The 19,463-nt window shown below is 45.0% G+C and overlaps 1 protein-coding gene across 9 annotated transcripts in view; it reads left to right on the top strand.

Moving 5' to 3' along the window:
• The window catches only part of MARF1 (meiosis regulator and mRNA stability factor 1), a 40,890-nt gene that overhangs the window by 15,041 nt on the left and 6,386 nt on the right, over positions 1-19,463 (top strand). For 4 of the 9 annotated variants that reach the window (XM_059038290.2, XM_059038287.2, XM_067013459.1 and 1 more), the window contains 13 exons: positions 87-276; positions 994-1,172; positions 2,878-2,958; positions 5,551-5,787; positions 5,917-6,036; positions 6,732-6,910; positions 8,389-8,609; positions 9,360-9,502; positions 10,023-10,156; positions 11,269-11,471; positions 12,150-12,377; positions 15,779-16,009; positions 18,287-18,499. In XM_059038290.2, coding sequence (XP_058894273.1) covers positions 87-276; positions 994-1,172; positions 2,878-2,958; positions 5,551-5,787; positions 5,917-6,036; positions 6,732-6,910; positions 8,389-8,609; positions 9,360-9,502; positions 10,023-10,156; positions 11,269-11,471; positions 12,150-12,377; positions 15,779-16,009; positions 18,287-18,499 — 2,359 coding nt within the window. Of the gene's footprint in view, positions 1-83; positions 277-993; positions 1,173-2,877; positions 2,959-5,550; positions 5,788-5,916; positions 6,037-6,731; positions 6,911-8,388; positions 8,610-9,359; positions 9,503-10,022; positions 10,157-11,268; positions 11,472-12,149; positions 12,378-15,778; positions 16,010-18,286; positions 18,500-19,463 lie in introns of all 9 variants that reach the window. The other 5 variants (XM_059038289.2, XM_059038285.2, XM_059038293.2 and 2 more) reach the window with 2 other exon arrangements.

Here is a 19,463-nt window from a genome sequence, read left to right as displayed (position 1 = left end):
ATATAGCTTCAGACAAAATCTAAATGGCATAAACTGAATAAATAGAATAACAGTTTTAAAAAATAACCTATGTATGTTTTAAGCAGGAGTATGTCTCCAAACCTCTTAAACAGAGCATCCCCGCTTGCTTTCAACGCTGCAAATTCGAACGTTGGTGCCGACTGCCCAGATCCATTTGCAAATGGTGCTGACATCCAGATCAGCAACCTAGACTATAGATTATCCCGGAAGGAGCTGCAGCAGCTCATGCAGGAAGCGTTTTCTAGACACGGCAAGGTAACCTTTTCACTCTTGTTCTTGCCTTTGTTTTACCCCTTGCTGGCATTCAAGTTGAGTGCACTTAACTCAGCACACATAACTACAGGCAGGGTGTAAGTGTCACTCAACGAGTTTGAACACCTTCCTTTTTTCTCTGGCCTGCTCATGGTGGTGCTGTGTATTCTGTTTTTGGGACACAGCCCAAGAGAGCAAGAAGCCTGGCAGAGAAGCACTTGTGGTCATGGGCAGAGATTTAAGTGGCTCTTTGGGAAATAAAACACTGATGGGTTTTAGTTAGCTCTGGCTGCTAAAATATGGAAATAGGGTTCTAAAATGATATTGGCTGTTTTTGTTAATGTCTTACGGTATCTGATTCAGTTTTTAGGTGCAATTTGCTAAAAATGCACCTTTTACTGAAACTTAAGATGGCCGTGCCCCAGGTTTTGGCAGGGTCTGCAGAAGACGCAAAAGACTCCTCGCATGTGTGGGCCCCTAAGCCTGCCTTGGAGAGCATTGTGTGCCAGAGCACAAGGCAGGCTAGGCTGATGTCACATCCCTGAAGGTCACCCATTCCTAGCTCACTTACGTTCTGGTCAACAGAAGTGCACAGTTCAGACAGGTTCCCTCACGGCAGCACTGAAGTCCACAAACCAGTTGCCTAGTGATTCACCTTCAGTTTTAAGAGGACAGGGTTCTGGGTAGATCAGCATTCTGTTTTCCTTTTTACTGCTGCAGGTGAAGAGTATTGAGCTCAGCCCCCACACAGATTATCAGCTCAAAGCTGTTGTTCAGATGGAAAACTTACAAGAAGCAATCAGTGCAGTGAATAGCCTCCACAGATACAAGATTGGCAGCAAGAAGATCCTGGTCTCACTTGCCACGGGAGCTGCTAATAAATCACTCTCTTTACTGAGGTAAAGAACAAACAAGCTGTTTATTTCAGGAAATAACATTTGGGCCCAGAAACAATTTTAGAAATAATAAAAATAGATTTTATCCCATTCCCAACCCTCTTGTGATGATCACATATGCAATAATGCTTTTTCTCCCTTGATAGAGTTAGAATAAGGTAGAAGGTAGAAATAAGCTAGCTAGAATAATTTACCCTTGTTCAAGTCATTAATCAAAAATGAAGTACAGCTTAAATGTGGCAGGCACTTAGGAGTAAAATAATATGCCACATATCCAGAACAGGTTCTAAAAATAGTAGGTCTCTACAATAAACGTTTATAAGCCTAGAAAGTCTGAAATATTACCTTCCAATCTTAGTAGAAGGTGGATTTGTCTATAACAGGTAGATCTACAAAGCTCTAAGCTCTCAACGTGCAGATATAACTTTAATGTCACACAGACACCCAGCTCCATAAGTCTGCACTGTGACTAGACTAATCTTAGGAATCTAGTGATGGTTTTATTCATAATATGCTTTTGACACACAGCACCCTGTAGGTTTAAGGAATACAGACAGCATAATGATTTGTGCACCAGGCACTAACATACTGTTTATAGGTCAATTATACTTCAAAAAACAAGCAAACAAACTCATAGAAAAAGAGATCAGATTTGCGGTTACTAGAGGTGGGGTATGGGGGAAGGAGGAATTGGTTGAAGGTAGTCAAGAGGTACAAACTTCCAGTTATAAGATAACTAAGCACTAGGGGAGTAATGTACAACATGATTAATATAATGAACACTGCTGTGTGTTACGTATGAAAGTTAAGAGAGCAAATCCTAAGAGTTTTCATCACAAGGAAAATAATTCTTTTTCTTTTATTTTGTATCTGTATGAGATGATGGATGTTCACTTATTGTGATGATCATTTCATAACATACACAAGTCAAACTTCACCATCATTTTGTTATTTTTTAATTTCCTAGAATAAAGATAACACTCATTAAAGATAATTTAGAAATTTCAGAAACATAAAAGAAGCAGGAGACAAAAACATCCACCATAATCCTATGGCTTAAAGCCAGTCACTTTTTTTTTTTTTTTTTTTTTGCGGTACGCGTGCCTCTCACTGCTGTGGGCTCTCCCATTGCGGAGCACAGGCTCCGGACGCGCAGGCTCAGCGGCCATGGCTCACAGGCCCAGCCGCTCCGCGGCATGTGGGATCCTCCCGGACCGGGGCACGAACCCGTGTCCCTTGCATTGGCAAGCGGACTCTCAACCACTGCGCCACCAGGGAAGCCCCAAAGCCAGTCACTCTTAACCAGTGTATTCAGTTGTGTGTCTTCAGCTGTGGGGATTCCTCACCCATCTGTCTGATAGAACTGCACTGTGGCAGGAGACAGTCAAGCTCTTCTGCCCTTTGCTCTGAATTAATAAAGTGTCTCAGTGAGTAGTAGTCAGTGTCTTTTCTGATATACAGGTGTGCAAAGCCCTATGCTTGAGTCTGATAAAAATCCCAGTATATGTGACTAAATATTCTTTAATTGCCTTGTTCCCGAAGTCTGTTCTTTAAGTTTTTCTGGAAGATCAACTCTGAGCTATAAATGGGTATGTTTATTTTGCATACACATTATGTTAATCAATTTTATGAACTTTGTTTTTAAAATACAACTTGGAACGGAGAGGAAGTCATCTGTTCTCTGATGGACTACACTTTTTTCTTGCAGTGCAGAAACAATGTCCATTCTTCAGGATGCTCCCGCCTGTTGTCTGCCTCTTTTTAAATTTACAGATATCTATGAAAAAAAGTAAGTGAGGGTTATTTTTTTCATTGATCCAGCCAGTACTGATGGGTGACTTCCATGCGTAAAACTGGTAGCAACTCTTAAGGAACTAGCAGAGGAAGACCAAAACAGTGGTGTTCAGATTGAAATTCCAGTTTTAACACACATTTGAGGAACGTCTTTCATTTTTAGCAAATCTAGGCCTCAGTCCCCAAAGCTGTACTTTAATCTTTTCCACTTGGCTGATGAGTTTTGTTATTCATTGCGTGAACATTTTCGAGCACCTTCTAGACTGTAAGCTCCAGAACAGCAGGCACTGGGTCTGACCTAGCACCATGTCTTCAATGCCCAGTGCTCAGTAGATGCCCAGCAAGTACTAGTGGAATGAAAGGCTCTGTGGAGGGTGCAGAGCTGGGAAGACAGCCCTTGTCTTTGGGGCTGTTATGTTTGGAAGGGAAAAGACACTTGCCATATATTGTATAGAACAAAGAAAACTGTCATTACAATGGAGAAGTGGAGTAGGAAGGAGAAAAGACCTTGAGGTTACAGAGGGTGGAAGGAACCAGAAGCTTGGCCATTATCTGTGGATAGTGGGAGCCACTGAAGTATCAGCGGAAGGAGGGGAGGGGAGAGGTGTGGTGGGAAGACTTCAGGCAGTGGTGGTGTCTCTCAGCTGGAGTGAATGGGGGAGGGAGGGGGACACAGGGGAGCATGTGCACCAGTCCCGGCTCTGAGCAGACGCTGTCGGAACAGAGGGAACTAGACACCACAGAAGTTTCAAATGTTGGTGAAATTGGATTTAGTAACTAGTTTTATGTAGCAGGCAAGGTAAAAAGTAGAGGTCAGTTTGATTCTGAGTTTTTTGCCCCAGGTGACTGGGAGGAAGTTTGTATGGTTAAACTGGAAATATGGAAGAAATAAAGAAAGCTTGTTTAGGAGTTACAGTGCGTTTTTTTTTTTTTTTTTAATTCATTTATTTAAGTTTGGCTGTGTTGGGTCTTCGTTGCTGTGCGAGGGCTTTCTCTAGTTGCAGTGAGTGGGGGCTACTCTTCATTGCAGTGCACGGGCTTCTCATTGAGGTGACTGCTCTTGTTGCAGAGCATGGGCTCTACGTGCGTGGGCTTCAGTAGTTGTGGCATGCGGACTCTAGAGCGCAGGGCTTAGTAGCTGTGGCACACAGGCTTAGTTGCTCCACGGCATGTGGGATCCTCCCAGGCCAGGGCTCAAACCCATGTCCCCTGCCTTGGCAGGTGGATTCTTAACCACTGTGCCACCAGGGATGTCTAGGAGTTACAGTGAGGTTTTGATCTTGGCTTTGGGCATACAAGTTTTAGGGGGCTGTTGGAATATCTGGGCAGAGAGTTCAGGTGGTCTTCTGCACATTTGGAGTCCCTCAGGAAAGAAGTCAGCTCTGAAGATATGGCAGTTATTTGCCTAAAGATGATCTTGAAAGACCTAGGAGCAGATGAACGTAGAGGAGAGGGAGGAGAACCAGAGAAAGGGCAGAACTGGGTGGAATGCAACCAGGGACAGGAAGCCGGTGAGAACACAGAGGCCAGAGTGTTATCAGGAGGGTGGGGATGGCCTGAGAACATGGTGTGAGGTTTGGGGTGGAGGAGGAGGAGGAGGCCACTGGTGACTTGAGAGTCAACTCTGAAGAGTCCTGTGGAGAAAATCCTGGAGGGAAGGGGATGGCACACTGGATGGTGAAACAGCAGAGGCAACTCCTGAGAGACCAGCTGTTTCCATTATAGGGATGACGCGAGAGCTCCAGACTGAGTGAAAGCACAGAGAAGACTGGACATAGGTGGAGTGGGGCAGTGTAGGGGGTGGGGGCCGGGATTTGAGACTGGTGTTGGTCACAGGGAGATCTGAGTGTGTAGGCAGGGCACTGGGAAGAGACCATTGGAGCAGCTAACATTTAATGAGCACTTACTCTGTGCTAAGCTGTCTCCATACATGCCATATTTAATTCTCACATCAACCCTGTGAGGTAGGGATTGTCACCCCATTTTACAGATGGGAAAACTGAGGCCTAGATTGGTTATATAGCTTGACTAAGGTCACATAGGTTGAGTCAGGATTTGAACTCAAATCTGTCTTCAGATCCTGTGCCTTTAAGCTCCAAGTATGAAAGACACAAGTCAGGGTGGTGACTGGGGAGTCCAGTCTAGTGTAGGTCAGGGGGCTGAAGCATAGGGTTAGCTGAAAAGGGGTATACCTCTTCTGAGGGAGAGGAGCAGAGATGGTGAGAAGTAGTAGAGAGGGATTTGGAAGTGAAGGGGGAGGCCAAGGTGAAATGGGTCATGGCAGATAGTTTTCCATCTCAGAAAATTAGGTGAGGCATTTACAGAGACTGTGTGGGGTCGGAGGCTAGGTAGCAAATGATATATATAATCACTCTAACGGGCAACGGGCCAGGGATGACTGGAAGGAGTGCCAAGCATCACTGGTTTGATGGTGAATAAATTTATAGTAGAATTATCGCAGTTTTACTTTTCAAAGAGACAGGGGAACCATTCTTGGTTATAGAGCTTTATCTAAACAGGTCAGGAATTTCTCTACAAAGAAAAACGTTCTCTTTAAGTCAGCATCTCTCTCTTTCCTTGCTTTTAGGTTTGGACACAGGTTGAATGTGTCAGATTTGTATAAACTAACAGACACAGTCGCAATCCGTGAACAAGGAAATGGCAGACTGGTGTGTCTCTTACCCAGCAGTCAGGCCCGCCAGAGCCCCTTGGGGTCTTCCCAGTCACATGACGGCTCCTCAACAAACTGCAGCCCAATTATATTTGAAGAATTAGAATATCACGAGCCTGTCTGCAGGCAGCACTGTCCCAATAAGGATTTCAGGTAGATTGCCCATTTCCCTTGAGAAGTAATCTTTTTGTAAAAGGTCGTGGAGCATCTGTTAGAATTACCTTGGGAACGTCTTAGACCACTGAGAAATGTCAACTATCTGTTTTGTTCTCTTTTCGGCAGTGAACATGAATTTGATCCAGACTCTTACAAGATTCCTTTTGTGATTCTCTCGCTGAAGACGTTCGCGCCCCAAGTTCATAGTCTGCTGCAGACACACGAGGGCACTGTGCCTTTATTAAGGTGACCGTATCAAAGCCATTGTGATGCCTTAGTCCTCCTCTTTATAGAAAGCCTGCCACCTGCCTGCACCTCTCCCCAAGCATGCACTGTACCAGGCTTCAGCCTAACGTTTTTAGCTACCACTTGTAGTCAAAGTGTATCTGAAATGGGATCCATTCCCTCGATATTTCAACAAGAAATTGTGTTTGTGCTGAATTTTAGAAACATCAGCATGAATAGGGCAGATTCTTCTCCAGAGAAAAGATTATTGGAAGTGCTGTGCACAGTACTGCGAGAGAGTGCACGGTCTCAAATAATTGTAGATTTCAACGTTTGTAGGAGAAAAGTATTCAGAAGTCCTTTCAGCCACACCATGGGCCATGTGATAGGCTTAACAGGTGCCAACACAGAACCAAGTTGCCTTAAAGCCACCGAACCGATATGTTAGAGGAGATTGAACTTGCAACCCTGTTGCCTTATTTTTAACCCCCTCTGCTAGAAAATTGCCCAGGAATTTTTGGTACCATCAGAATGCATCAAAGAGAGAAATGCCACAGTGATTGCCTCTCTAGGACCTTAATTTAACTTTCAAACCCAGATCATGGGCATCTTAACAGAAATTATTAATGAATGTGTTAAAATAAAGGCAGGCGTCTGTTTGGCAAGTGCTTTGCTTTTCCATTATTTTAATTAACCTGTTTCTCCCCCCACTTCAGTTTTCCAGATTGTTATGCCGCAGAGTTTGGTGAACTAGAAGTAGTGCAGGAAAACCGAGGGGGGGGTGTTCCCTTGGAACACCTCATCACCTGCGTGCCAGGTGTGAACATCGCCACGGCACAGAATGGCATCAAAGTAGTTAAGTGGATTCACAACAAGCCCCCGCCTCCAAACACAGGTAGGTTTCAGGTATTTGGTCCAGGCTGTTAGCTTTTCTCTTAAATAGCAGCACTGTTGGCCTGTCATAAAGCACCGTGGGTGTCTCCTTTGATCTTTTAAAAGTTTGAAAGTGCTAAAGGTTTGGCAGAGCTAGACTTTTGGAAAGTGCCAGCATAAATTATTAAAAAATTTAAAATCCAAATTCCACAGTTACAAGTCTCTCTAGTTATCTAATTTTGTAAAGCTTTTTTGGCTTGTCCTTTAAAAATAGTTTTAGCTATTTGAAGGAAATATCTCTGAGTATTTACTTTGGAGATTTATTTTGATCAACTTTTGTGACTTTGATCAATGTGAAAATAGATTTAACTCAATTTGAACCGAGATTTGGATGAGTTTCTGAGCTCTGGCCCCCCCTGAGTTGCAGGTGTCTAATCCTGCTACCTTTGCACAGCACTGAATTGTTGCCTTCATATCGACTCTCCCTTCTCTTTGGCCCCCAACACTTCCTCCTTTTCTCCTCATCCTCTTCTCCTCCCACCTCCCCCTGCCCTGAGGAAGAAAGGTAAGGATAACAGGGGAGCTCTATTTGTACCGAAGCTTCTTCCTACCTTTCCCCTCAGGCCTACACCCTCCCCATCCTGTGTTGTTAGGCTGCTCCCTCATTTCTCCTGTGTGATTAGCCCACTATCCCCTTATAAAGGTTTCCATCTGATTATTTACACTTTTATAAATAAAATAATTAAAGCTTCTTAATTAGGTGAACATTCAAGATAATTGCAAAAACCTGTTTCTTGGGCTTCCCTGGTGGCGCAGTGGTTGAGAGTCCGCCTGCCGATGCGGGAGACACGGGTTCGTGCCCTGGTCCGGGAAGATCCCACATGCCGCGGAGCAACTGAGCCCGTGAGCCATGGCCGCGGAGCCTGTGCTCCGCAACGGGAGAGGCCACAACAGTGAGAGGCCCGTATACTGCAAAAAAAAAAAAAAAAACACCTGTTTCTTAGTTTTATCTCATGCTAGTTTTACATCACTGCTTTCCATAGTTTTCTAGACAACATTTGCAGTCCCTCTCTGGGTTAATTAGGCCCTTCTGGGCTACCTGCGTGATGACCATTTATAACTTTGTTTCTGTGGGAAAGAATGTTAGTGACCAAGTTACAAATGGATCTTTGACATACAACCAGTTTATAAGCTGGAAACTACCTGTGTATCTGCACTTCCCTTTTAAGTTCACACTTTGGTGAACCATGCTTTGCTTTGGCAACTTGACTTCAAGAAGTAGTGGGGAAGCATTTGCCAGCCTGTAAAGCAGTTGGGCTAGCCTGTTGGTTATAGAGGACCTGGGTTTAGCAACTGAGAAGTAAAGCGGCTGTTTGGTCTTGTGTGCTCGGTCATTATTGAGTTCAAGCAAGGGAATGCAACGTTAGTTACTTTTCTTTCATCGGCTGCAGTCATGCTTTATCTTTTGTGCCTGTTCCTTTTTTCTCCCCGCATATTTAGATCCTTGGCTTCTGCGTTCTAAAAGTCCTGTGGGTAACCCCCAGCTGATCCAGTTCAGTAGAGAAGTGATCGATTTACTGAAGAGCCAGACATCCTGTGTCATACCAATTAGTAATTTCATCCCATCTTACCACCATCATTTTGCAAAGCAATGCCGGGTATCAGACTATGGATATTCCAAGCTGATCGAATTGTTAGAAGCAGTGCCTCATGTGTTGCAGGTAATGAGTGCTAAGAGTTTATTTGTTAAACAGTGGAAATGTTCCTCCGTGGCTTTGGCTACCTCCACCAAAGAAACAGGGTAGCTGGTAACTTAATCCCTAAGAAGTCAGCTCAGAGCAAACATCCTGTAGAAACTTCCTTTATACACGTGTTATACACGATGTGGCTTCTCAGTTTTTCAGAAAGCTGTGAGTTTCCAACTTAAAGGAACTCCTAAGTGCACCGAGGAGTACTTTCCTTCCCATCTCTATAGACTGCCCTCCTTCCTCTTAGCAGAGTCCTCTCCAGAATTGTTCCCTGTTACACAGGAGCTGCTGTAACATGGGCTTACCTTTCTTACAAAGGAGTTCAAGACCAGTTACTGGGCTGGAGCCTGACAGTGCTTCCTAAGGAGTCTTTGCCTATTAACTTAAGGTGTTATAATAGCTTCCCACTTGTAAAAATGGCCTGCAACACTTGAGCTTTTAGAGACAAAATTAGTTGCCCAGGCTGATAACATGCTTTTTATTTCTGTATTCATGACTATTTAGGAAAGAGTGTGCAAGGAAAAAAAGGGTCCCAGGCACGTGAGCAGTTGTTCATTCTGACACCTACATTTTATTGGTCTGTGTGTTTCAAAGTGCAGATATCATACATAAAAGGATTTGTTCTCTGAGAGTGGTAACAAGAGGTGGGGGGTGCCATCAAAAAGAAAGTCAGGATCTGCCAGGGTCTCATGAGTATAAATAACCAAAGTGTTTGGTTTGCAGATTCTTGGAATGGGCTCCAAACGCTTGCTGACCCTTACCCACAGGGCCCAGGTGAAGCGCTTCACTCAGGATTTACTAAAGCTTCTCAAATCCCAAGCCAGCAAACAAGTCATTGTCAGAGAATTTGCTCAGGCTTATCATTGGTGAGTTGATGAGAAGCGAAAAAAATGAAAGCAAATTTTTTTCTTTTTTTTTTTAGTTTCTGCTTTATAACAAAGTGAATCAGCTATACATATACATATATCCCCATACCTCCTCCCTCTTTTGTCTCCCTCCCACCCTCCCTATCCCACTCCTCTAGGTGGTCACGAAGCACCGAGCTGATCTCCCTGTGCTATGCGGCCGCTTCCCACTAACTAGCTATTTTACTCCCAGCTTACCCTTCCCCCTCCCCGTGTCCTCAAGTCCATTCTCTACAGCTGCGTCTTTATTCCTGTCCTGCCCCTAGGTCCTTCAGAGCCTTTTTTTTTTTAAGATTCCATATACATGTGTTAGCATATGGTATTTGTTTTAAAAATGAAAGTAAATATTTTAAAACACTTGTTCTCCCAAATTTAAAATAATCATCTAACTTCTCCATTTAGCATTCTTTTGGTAAACTTATAAATTATTTTGGCAAGTGCTACTTCTCATTCTTCATCCATTTCCCTGGTTAAAACCTAGGTGTTTCTCAAAGGACTGGGATGTCACCGAATATGGTGTTTGTGAGTTGATTGATATCGTATCAGAGATTCCAGACACAACCATCTCCTTGTCCCAACAAGATAATGAAATGGTGATTTGTATCCCCAAAAGAGGTATGTGACTTAAATTTGCTGGAAGAAAGCTGTCTGTCTCAGTGGTCATTTTAACATGGAATCATACAAGGGATGCACTTTCCCTCTCCTTCTCTGTGATTCCTGAAGATTCCATGGAAAGTGCAGTGTGAAAACTGCTCTGCCAGGCAGTGGATCCTGGCGTCCTCAGAGTGGGAAAGCCACTTGTCAAGAAGAAAACCAGACTATTTTTTCAGAATTCACTCTAAGGGGAAAAAAGGGCATAACCAGCACTTTCTGAAAATGCCTTCTTCAGCCTGTCTCTGGCTGTTTATGCTGTAATTATCCACTTGAGTCAGTTACCGCGACTGTTGCTTGTCTCTTCTTTTTAACTCTGAGATAACACACTTGAGAAGGAAAGAAGACTCAAATGGATGTTTCATCTTCCACGTTTTAGTAGTTCTAGTTGAGGTCTGGGGTGGGAACTAGGATAGAAAAATTAAATCTACACACAGTCGTGTTCTCCTGCTCTTATCAGTCAGTGGGTCTTAAACTGTGCTCTTGCAGAACACTGATGTCCATGAAATCATAGTATTCCAAAGCTAAAATGACTAACGCCAGTCTTTTCATAATTCTAATTTAAAATTTAATAGAAACAGAAATCTAAGTTTAAACTTTTCTCTCCTGTGTTTTTGTTAAACTTTTGGTGCCTGATACTCTTTGCTGCTAGCAATTTTAAGTGAAGATCAGATGCATAAACAAAGCATGTTAATATTCAGAAGTGTGGTTTAGTAAAATAATTTCTAGGTTACTTTTTTAAGTACAGAGACATGTATGTGTGTCATGTTCATATATGTGGAGTGGGTGTGGGGAGGTGGAGGGGCTAGAGAAATTATTCTAGTTTGTAAGCTGAAATTACATAGGTGTGTATGTGTGCATATGTGTATCATGACTTCCTGGTGTTCTGCCCTTGATTGAATTTGAAATCCATCTGGAAAGAGAAGAGTGTGTTTGTTTTAGGTTGTGTGTATTTGGAAGGCAGAGATGGTATCTCTTGTAACCAGTGCATAGGACTGACTACACTAATAATGTTAAGCACAAATGGATAGAAGAAGATTATGGTTTATGGGGTTTTTTTGTTTGTTTTTTTAAAGAACGTACCCAGGATGAAATAGAAAGGACAAAACAGTTCTCCAAGGATGTTGTGGATTTGTTGCGACACCAACCCCATTTCCGGATGCCCTTTAATAAATTTATCCCCTCTTACCATCACCACTTTGGCCGGCAGTGCAAACTCGCATACTATGGGTTTACCAAACTACTCGAACTTTTTGAAGCCATACCTGATATTTTACAAGTAAGTGAAGAAGTTCTAATTATATTTTTCAGAACAATATAAGGGGGAATTTAAAAAATTCTTTTTCAGACCTGTTTGCCTGGGAAGTAGCAGTTATGAAATAGGATGAAAATTCGAAATACTTCAGTCAGAGAAGCTGTGTTGTTGGCCTCTTAGTATTTTTAGGTAAATGTAGTTTTTCCTTCAATAAAGAAAACATTCTTCAGGTTAGTTTTAGGTTATCTATTGAGAAAAGGATTACATAGCTTGTTTCATAAACTGAATCTTCTCTCATGAGCCCCATATTTTTCAGATCTCTTCTGTTGGAGGTGGGGAATGAGTACACGAGGTGATGCAAATGCTTGGCTGTTAAGTCATCGCTAAGTTAAACCAGATTTCTGTTGTTGATTTTTATTACTATTACTATCTTTGTCCCCTGCAGTGCTTAAAAATTTTTTGTGTGTGTGGTAAAATACCTACCTGCCCATTTTTAAGTGTACGGTTCAGCAGTGTTAAATATGTGCATATTGTTGGGCAGCTAATTTCCAGAACTTCTTAATCTTGCAAAACTGAAACTTGACATCCATTAAAGAACACTGAAGTGCTTCTTAGTTCCTAATTGTATACATTTTCATGCCATTTAATCCCGTGAACAGCCATAACTGGTTCTCCCTTTGCTCCTCCTTCGTGTTTTCCAAGGTATTGGAATGTGGAGAAGAAAAAATCCTAACTTTGACAGAGGTCGAACGGTTCAAAGCTCTAGCTGCCCAGTTTGTTAAACTCCTTCGGTCCCAAAAAGATAACTGCCTTATGATGACAGATCTGCTTACAGAATATGCTAAGACTTTTGGTTACACATTTCGTCTCCAAGACTACGATGTCAGTTCAGTTTCGGCTCTAACACAGAAACTCTGCCATGTTGTAAAGGTAACATTCATTTTTTTTTTGTTCACGGAGTAAGACTTGCGGTGGCATAATCCTCATTGGGATGTTTGCCTGTGATTTAGCATTTCTGTATTTACACTTTGCACTGCTTACTGTTGTTTCACAACTTTTTTTGTGTTGTTAATACGTTTTGGGGTAATAGGCGATGACTTGGGTTTGGCAGTTTAGATTTTTGGTCTTGCTTTTGTGTGTCTTTTAGTGGCCTCGCCAAAATAATGTCTTTGTGAACCAAAGTCGCCAGTTTATCCCAGGGTGTCTATTCTTGGGTGTCTCAGTCTCAGTCCTGCTGACCTGAAGTTGGATCCTTGTACACAGATCTTTGTCTCCGAAGTTTTGGGGAGACTGAAATCACAGCTCTCCTTTCCGGATTCTGACTCACTTATGGAGTAGGTTTAGGAGCAGGCTGGGGCTCAGAGTTGCCTTGGTTGCTGGAGAGGCCGGATTGGAGAGGGTGACTGCCTCTTCTTCCCCAGCCTGTGCTGAACTGACCCTCTCACAGTCCTGGGCAGCACAGCTGAACAGTGTGCAGGCTGTGTCCACCACAGGACCAAGAAAACTCACTACAAGGAGGAAGAAGTGCAAGGAAAATGTACGAAGTGGTGGCAGCACCAGTCACAGGTCTGGAAGGAGTCTGTTTCTGTGCTGGGCAGTTAGAGGAGGAGGACCCTTCGTGGGAGGCAGGGATGCAGAGGCCAGAGAGCAGGAAGAACACTAGGAGTGGAGAACGTCCAAGGCCAAGGAGGAGGAGCGGCCGGCAGCACCAGGTGCTACTGAGAGGGCAGGTGAGACAGGACTCAGGGACTGCGGGGCCACACTGAGTGCAGGTACGTGGTGCTGCCGGCCGGAGCAGGATCGGCGCCAGTGTGATACGGGACCGCAGCTGCACTGAGTGGGCTGAGAAACGAGGAGGCGGCGGGGGCAAGACATTGGCAGCAGGTAACGAGACAGCTGTTTGGTTTGTTTGCTTGCGAAGGAGAAGAGCAGGAGACTGCGGGTCTGAGCCAGTGAGTGCTTGCTGGCTGTTCTTTCCAGTCGGGGAGACTGGGCATGTTTGAGAGCCGCCGAGAAGACTCTCCTTGGGAGAGATTGATATACAAAGGCCAGAAAGGGTGGTGGGGTGAGGGTCCCGAGGGAGCCAGAGGCGTGGGAATTGGCATTCAGTGGAAGGAGGGACGGCTCTGACGTTAGTATTTTGACAAAAGGGAAGCGGGTAGGGCAGAGGCGGATGTAGGGGAGTTTGATGTGTGTCACCAGGAAAAGAGGGAATTACCTTCCCAGAGCTGTTCCTCTGTCAAGTACAAGGTGAGAGCAACTGCTTAGAGAGAGGGAGAGAGAGACGGGATTCCAGACTGAAGAGCTGAGAAGGTCTGAGTTGTCAGTGGTGAGCAGGAGAGTGGCCTGATCAGGGAGGCCGTAGGGGTGCTGGGAGCATGGAGCTCCCCGGGGCTGGGTGCACGTAGGTTTCCTGTGGAGACAGTGGAGATGTGGCTGCTTGGGTACAGACTCATGGAAAGCAGAGCGTTGGGTTCAAGGTGGGATTTTGCCAGATGGGTGCAATGAAAAGACATAGGGACAAAGGAGTGTAGATAGAGTATTGACAGGAATGTTCATGAATTAATGGCCTGTCAGTGCCAAGATGGATAAAAGAGGAAAGTGAAGGAAAGAGAGGGCTCGTGAATCGGGAGGAAGTAGGAGTCCATGCTGGCAAAGTCAAAGAAACATAAGAATTGAGCATTCGGATCGCCTTCTTGTCTCCAACCCTGGCATCTGCTTCAGGCAGGACGTGTGGGAGGTTTGAATGAGTGATTCTGGAAGTGGGCCGTGACAGGGTCCCCAGTGTGGCCTGGGGTGGGATCTGGAGTGGAACTGAGTAGAAGAGAATGTCATTGGAGATGAGAACTTTGAGGAACTGAAGGCCCTGGTTTGGGACAGGCCCCCTAGATGTTCATTTGCTCAGGATGATGGCAGTTGGACGGCTTCGGTGGATTGGAAGACTAAGCCATGACCGCTGACTGTGATGAATAAGGGCCGACGACCGGGACTTTTGGGTGTGAGCGTTAAAGCGGGAAAAGATGGGAGCGGCTCCAGCTTGCTACCCTGGTTGCACATTGTGGTCTCCTGGGGGACTTCTGGGAAATACTGAGGCCTCTGTGATTCTTACAGAATGAGGCCAGGTGTGCTCTGAGCCTCAGAGCACAGTTAAGCTTGCGAGGTGACTCTAATGTGTAGCCTGGGTTGAGAATCAAGAGATGTATCTAAGTAGCATCAAGCAGGTTTTTATTTTTTCTTCTTAATGATGGTCTGGGCATCTAAGAAGATGACTCGGACTCCCCTGGGCTTGTATCTGTTGATTGATTAAACCCCAGGTCTGCTGAGGAAATCCGTAGTCTGAATCTTTACAGATCCATAACCACAATGAGTGGAGTCAGGGTTGACCCGTGGGCGGTGGCTCCAAAGACAAACTGGTACTGGGCTGGCTCCTCAAGTGCCACCCACCCTCTGCCTCCGAGGGTCCAAAGCTCCTGAGCTTGACCCATAGTCCTGGCTGGAAATCAAATAAAGGGGAAAACAGCTGTGATAGTGAGCAGTGGTTCGCCTGCCCAGGCCTGAGCAGTGTGTGTCCTGAAGCTCTGCCTGTTTTCACTCCCATGATGGCTCACTTCACAGACGTGGCCCCCCTCCCCGCCACACCATGCCCAAGGCCTGCAGGTCTCAGCCACCAAATGTTTGTTTCTTCACATGCTGTTTGGTCCCCAAATGATAACCTGCGTCTCTTTTACAAGGTTTCCCTCCCAATGCACTTAATCAGTTAAACCCTTTATCTCCTTGAGAATCTGAAAAAATCGAGAAGTAGACATATAGTCAGACACGAAAATATCAGCTTTTTTTCAAGTGCTTATGGGCTGTAAGAATGCGGCTTGCCCTTGGACAGAGAAGGCCTTGTGTCATCTCCCATGTCTAGCCCCTGGGACACACATGTGGGGCAAGTCGACTGCAAAGCAGCTCTGTGGAGGGTCGCCTGCAATCTAACCACCTCCTGCTTCCGGAGAACACCAGCCCTAATTCACAAGCTTGGGCCAATGGGTGTCAGCTGGCCGGTCTTATCTCCTTCTCTTGGGGGAGTGGTGGTGTTGATGGAAGTTTCTGGTTATGGACCAGCAGGGAGGGAGGGAGAGAATGATTCCTGCTGCAGTTGGTCTGAAGTGTTGGTCTGGGGTCCCAAAGAAGCTACAGCAAACCCACTCAGTTTACTTCAGTTTAAGAGAAGAACTGAGAGATTTTCCTCTTTTGGTCTCGTTTGCCAAAGTGAAACTAGATGAACCAGGTATGACCCAGGCTGTCTCTCTTGAGTTCTGAAAAGTTTGCATTCTTGTTCTTCCCAGGTTGCTGATATGGAATCTGGCAAACAGATTCAGCTGATCAACCGCAAGTCTCTGCGTGCTCTCACTGCCCAACTGCTGGTATTGCTGATGTCTTGGGAGGGAACGGCCCATCTTTCTGTTGATGAGCTCAAGAGACACTATGAGACCACCCACAGTACTCCTCTCAATCCCTGTGAATATGGGTTCATGACTTTGACCGAACTTCTGAAGAGTCTGCCTTACTTAGTTGAGGTATGAATGGTAATGGTTCTGGAACCACCATAATGAAAACTGTTGTATTGGGTATTTATAGATTACCAAATGGTCTAGATTAGACTGATTGTCATTTTATAGACGAACAGACAGAGGCGTTGGCAGGTGCAGGCACCCTGCCCAAACAAGTGACAAGCCAGGATGAAAGCCCTGGCCTCCAGATTCTTAGACTGGGGTGCCTTTTTCCTGTACCAGGCTAGATTCTGCCGCGGTTACCTCTTTCTGAAGGAGATCGCTTACATGGTGGTCTGTCAGTCAGATGCAGGGCACAAAGGAAGGTTGACTGGCTGGTCACCAGGTGGCCTTTCAAGAATCACAGTTTGGGGGACTTCCCTGGTAGTGCAGTGGTTAAGAATCCGCTTGCCAGTGCAGGGGACATGGGTTTGATCCCTTGGTCTGGGAAGACCCCACATGCCGCGGAGCAACTAAGCCCATGTGCCACGACTACCGAGCCTGCGCCCTAGAGCCTGCGAGCCACAACTACTGAAGCCCACGCGCCTAGAGCCCGTGCTCCAAAACAAGAGAAGCCACCACAATGAAGAGTAGCCCTGGCTTGCCGCAATTAGAAAAAGCCCGTGCTCAGCAACGAAGACCCAATGCAGCTGCCATAAATAAATAAATCTTAAAAAAAAAAAAAAAAAGAATTGCAATTTGGGAATTCCCTGGCGGTCCAGTGGTTAGGACTCCATGCTTCCACTGCAGGGGGCCCGGGTTCAATCCCTGGTCAGGGAACTAGGATCCCACAGGCTGCGAGGTGCAGTTTAAAAAAAAAAAGGATGATACTTCAAGATTAGAAGGATAGTAAGAGAATACTGTGTGCAGTTGTGGGACAACAAATATAAAAACCTAGAGGAAATAGATAAGATCCTAGGGAAGAAAGTCAAATTGACTCCAAATTTTTAAGAAGTTAAAAATTAGACCAATTAACACCAAAAAGACTGAAGATCATTGAAATTTTACCACTGACAAAAGGCACAAGGACCAGATGGGTTAAGAGCTTTTAACTCACCTAAAAAATAACTCCAACTTTAAAAAAACCACTTCTAGATCACTTGGAAAGAAAAAAAAAGATGGGAAGCACACCACTTCTTTTATGAAGCCAAAGTAACTTTAATACCAGTCCCCAAAAAGAAGATGATTCTAAACAGATTAACTAAATAAATCCCTCAATGTAAGAAAACAGTGATTATACCATTGTTCTCATATAATCACGTGACCAATAATTAAATAATTTTAAAACTCTCTCCTTGGCCAAACAATCAATCTCCCCTGAGCCACTTTCTAGACTATACTTTGTCTTTGGGCCCTGCCCTTATCCTTGATGGGCTCACATGGCCCAGTTTTAGAGACAATCTCCTACCCTTGGTATTTGATCACCCTGGCCTACCTTTTGCAAGAATCCTGTTAGGTCAGTTTAGCAAGAATTCCCCCTACCCTGGATGTCCCTCTCCCCAGCCCCCCTTGGCTATAAATCCTCACTTTTCCTTGTATCTGAAAAGGACACCTATACTTAGGTGTCCACTTAGGTGTCCTTTTCCCTGTTGCAATAGTCCTGAAGAAAATCTGTTTTTTCCACTTTAACTACTATCCAGCTCTGGTTTTCTTTCACAATATCAAATCCAACATTTTCTAAACTCTGTTAATTATATATTATATGAACACTAGTTCTAGGCACTATTAGTGGATGTTCCTGGACAAAAGGCTTTCCATGGCCAGCTAAGGCTGGGAAAGATCTCTTTAGGAGATCTTAGTGAGGGCATGTTAGACTGAAAGGCTTATGGTAAACAGATTTGCTTACTTGAGGACAAAAGGTTTTTGTGGGGTTTTTCCCCTTTATTGCTTTTGTTGTTGTTGTTTTAAGAATAGTGATGTTGTTGTCCTGCATCACGGTGTTCCTTGGGGAGATGAGGTTCAGTGGCTTCGATCCCCACTGTCTGGTGCCCCTTTGTTCACCTAGGGGTTTGCCCTCTCTCTTCACTGCCTCCTTTCGTTTGAGATCTCAATTTACCAGTTTCCTTCCTTTCTGACACACTGTTTCGTCAAAGGTCTGCTGTCTTACACCTACAAATAGAACCAGAGTTGGCTATAGCTCTCTCTTGGAGGAGATCCTTGAATCAATCTCTCCTCCTCCCTGGGTTTTTGCATGTTTTCAAGTTGACTTGGCGTCTTTTCACTCTCAGAGAGAGACCCTCACTTCTAGGATGCAGGACCAGTCACTCTGGAAGTTTCTAATGCTGCTGTTTTCTCCTGGACCAGGTTTTTACTAATGATAAGACAGAGGAGTGTGTGAAGCTCACAAGTCTGTATCTGTTTGCCAAGAACGTGCGGTCTTTGCTTCATACTTACCACTACCAGCAGCTTTTCCTTCATGAATTTTCCATGGCCTATACCAAGTATGTCGGAGAAACACTGCAACCCAAGACGTATGGCTACAGTAGTGTTGAGGAGCTCTTGGGAGCGATCCCGCAGGTGAGTGTTTTCTCAGTTTCTTAGAGGATGTCCTCCTGGAGAGCCACAGGCTCACTCTCGGGCAGAGTAATGAAACTGCAGGCATTTGGAACTGATCCTTTCAAAACATACATACCGTTGGAGAAAAATGAATGATTTTAGCATTTCTCCTTCATTCTGCAAACCTTCATTAAATTCCTAGGTGCGAGGTGGGTGAGTCCCAGGCCCTGCCCTCAAAACGGTATGGGGTAATAGGGAGTCAAGACATCTGAACAGGCGACAGTCGGTGTGGTCAGTGCTGCCGTCGGTGGGCACACTGAGGAGGGCCAGGTGCGGGGGATCCCAGAGCAGAGTCCTCACGATGTGTAGACGTTAATTAACTACGTGACAAAGAGGAGAGAGGGCAGACAGTGTGAGCAGATGCAGAGCAGCGAGAAGTAGTGTGGAGTTCCCAAGCTGGAGCCTCTCAGTGAAATAAGAGCTCTGTTACAGAGGCCAAGACTGTGGAGAGAGTGGAGAGCCTCGGGGTTGCTGTAGGCAGCTCTGTGGGGCTGCTGTCCATGGTAGAGTTGAGAGAACCAGGAGGAGAAGAGGAGCCTGGCAAGGGGCCTGCCACTGCGGAGGCCCAGGTGAGCGCTAGGCTGGGCTTGAGCCTGAGTACAGGAAGTAGGAAGGGACACAAGGGTAGGACAGCTTGGGAGCCGAGATGAGGGACTTGGTGACAGATGCATGTGGGGGGCTCTGAGAGCCAGGGGCCACTGCTGCTTCTCTCTTGGTGGAGGTGGGGGCAGCGTTATGAGGTCGGGGCCTTTGTTTTATGGTCAGGATAATGAGCTTAGCTTGAGGGGTGTGGGAGAGCCATTAATTCTTTGAAGGTGCATTTAGTATCTGGAAACAATGGTAAGAGCTCCCACATGAGAATTAGCTTCATTTATATACCAGCACTGGTGTTTGAGAGGTGATGTTTTTAAAGAGCCATAAAGAG

This window comes from Kogia breviceps, chromosome 14 (genome assembly GCF_026419965.1).
Source record: "Kogia breviceps isolate mKogBre1 chromosome 14, mKogBre1 haplotype 1, whole genome shotgun sequence".
Taxonomy (NCBI): Eukaryota; Metazoa; Chordata; class Mammalia; order Artiodactyla; family Physeteridae; genus Kogia; species Kogia breviceps.
This window is presented reverse-complemented; position numbering and strand designations above follow the sequence as displayed.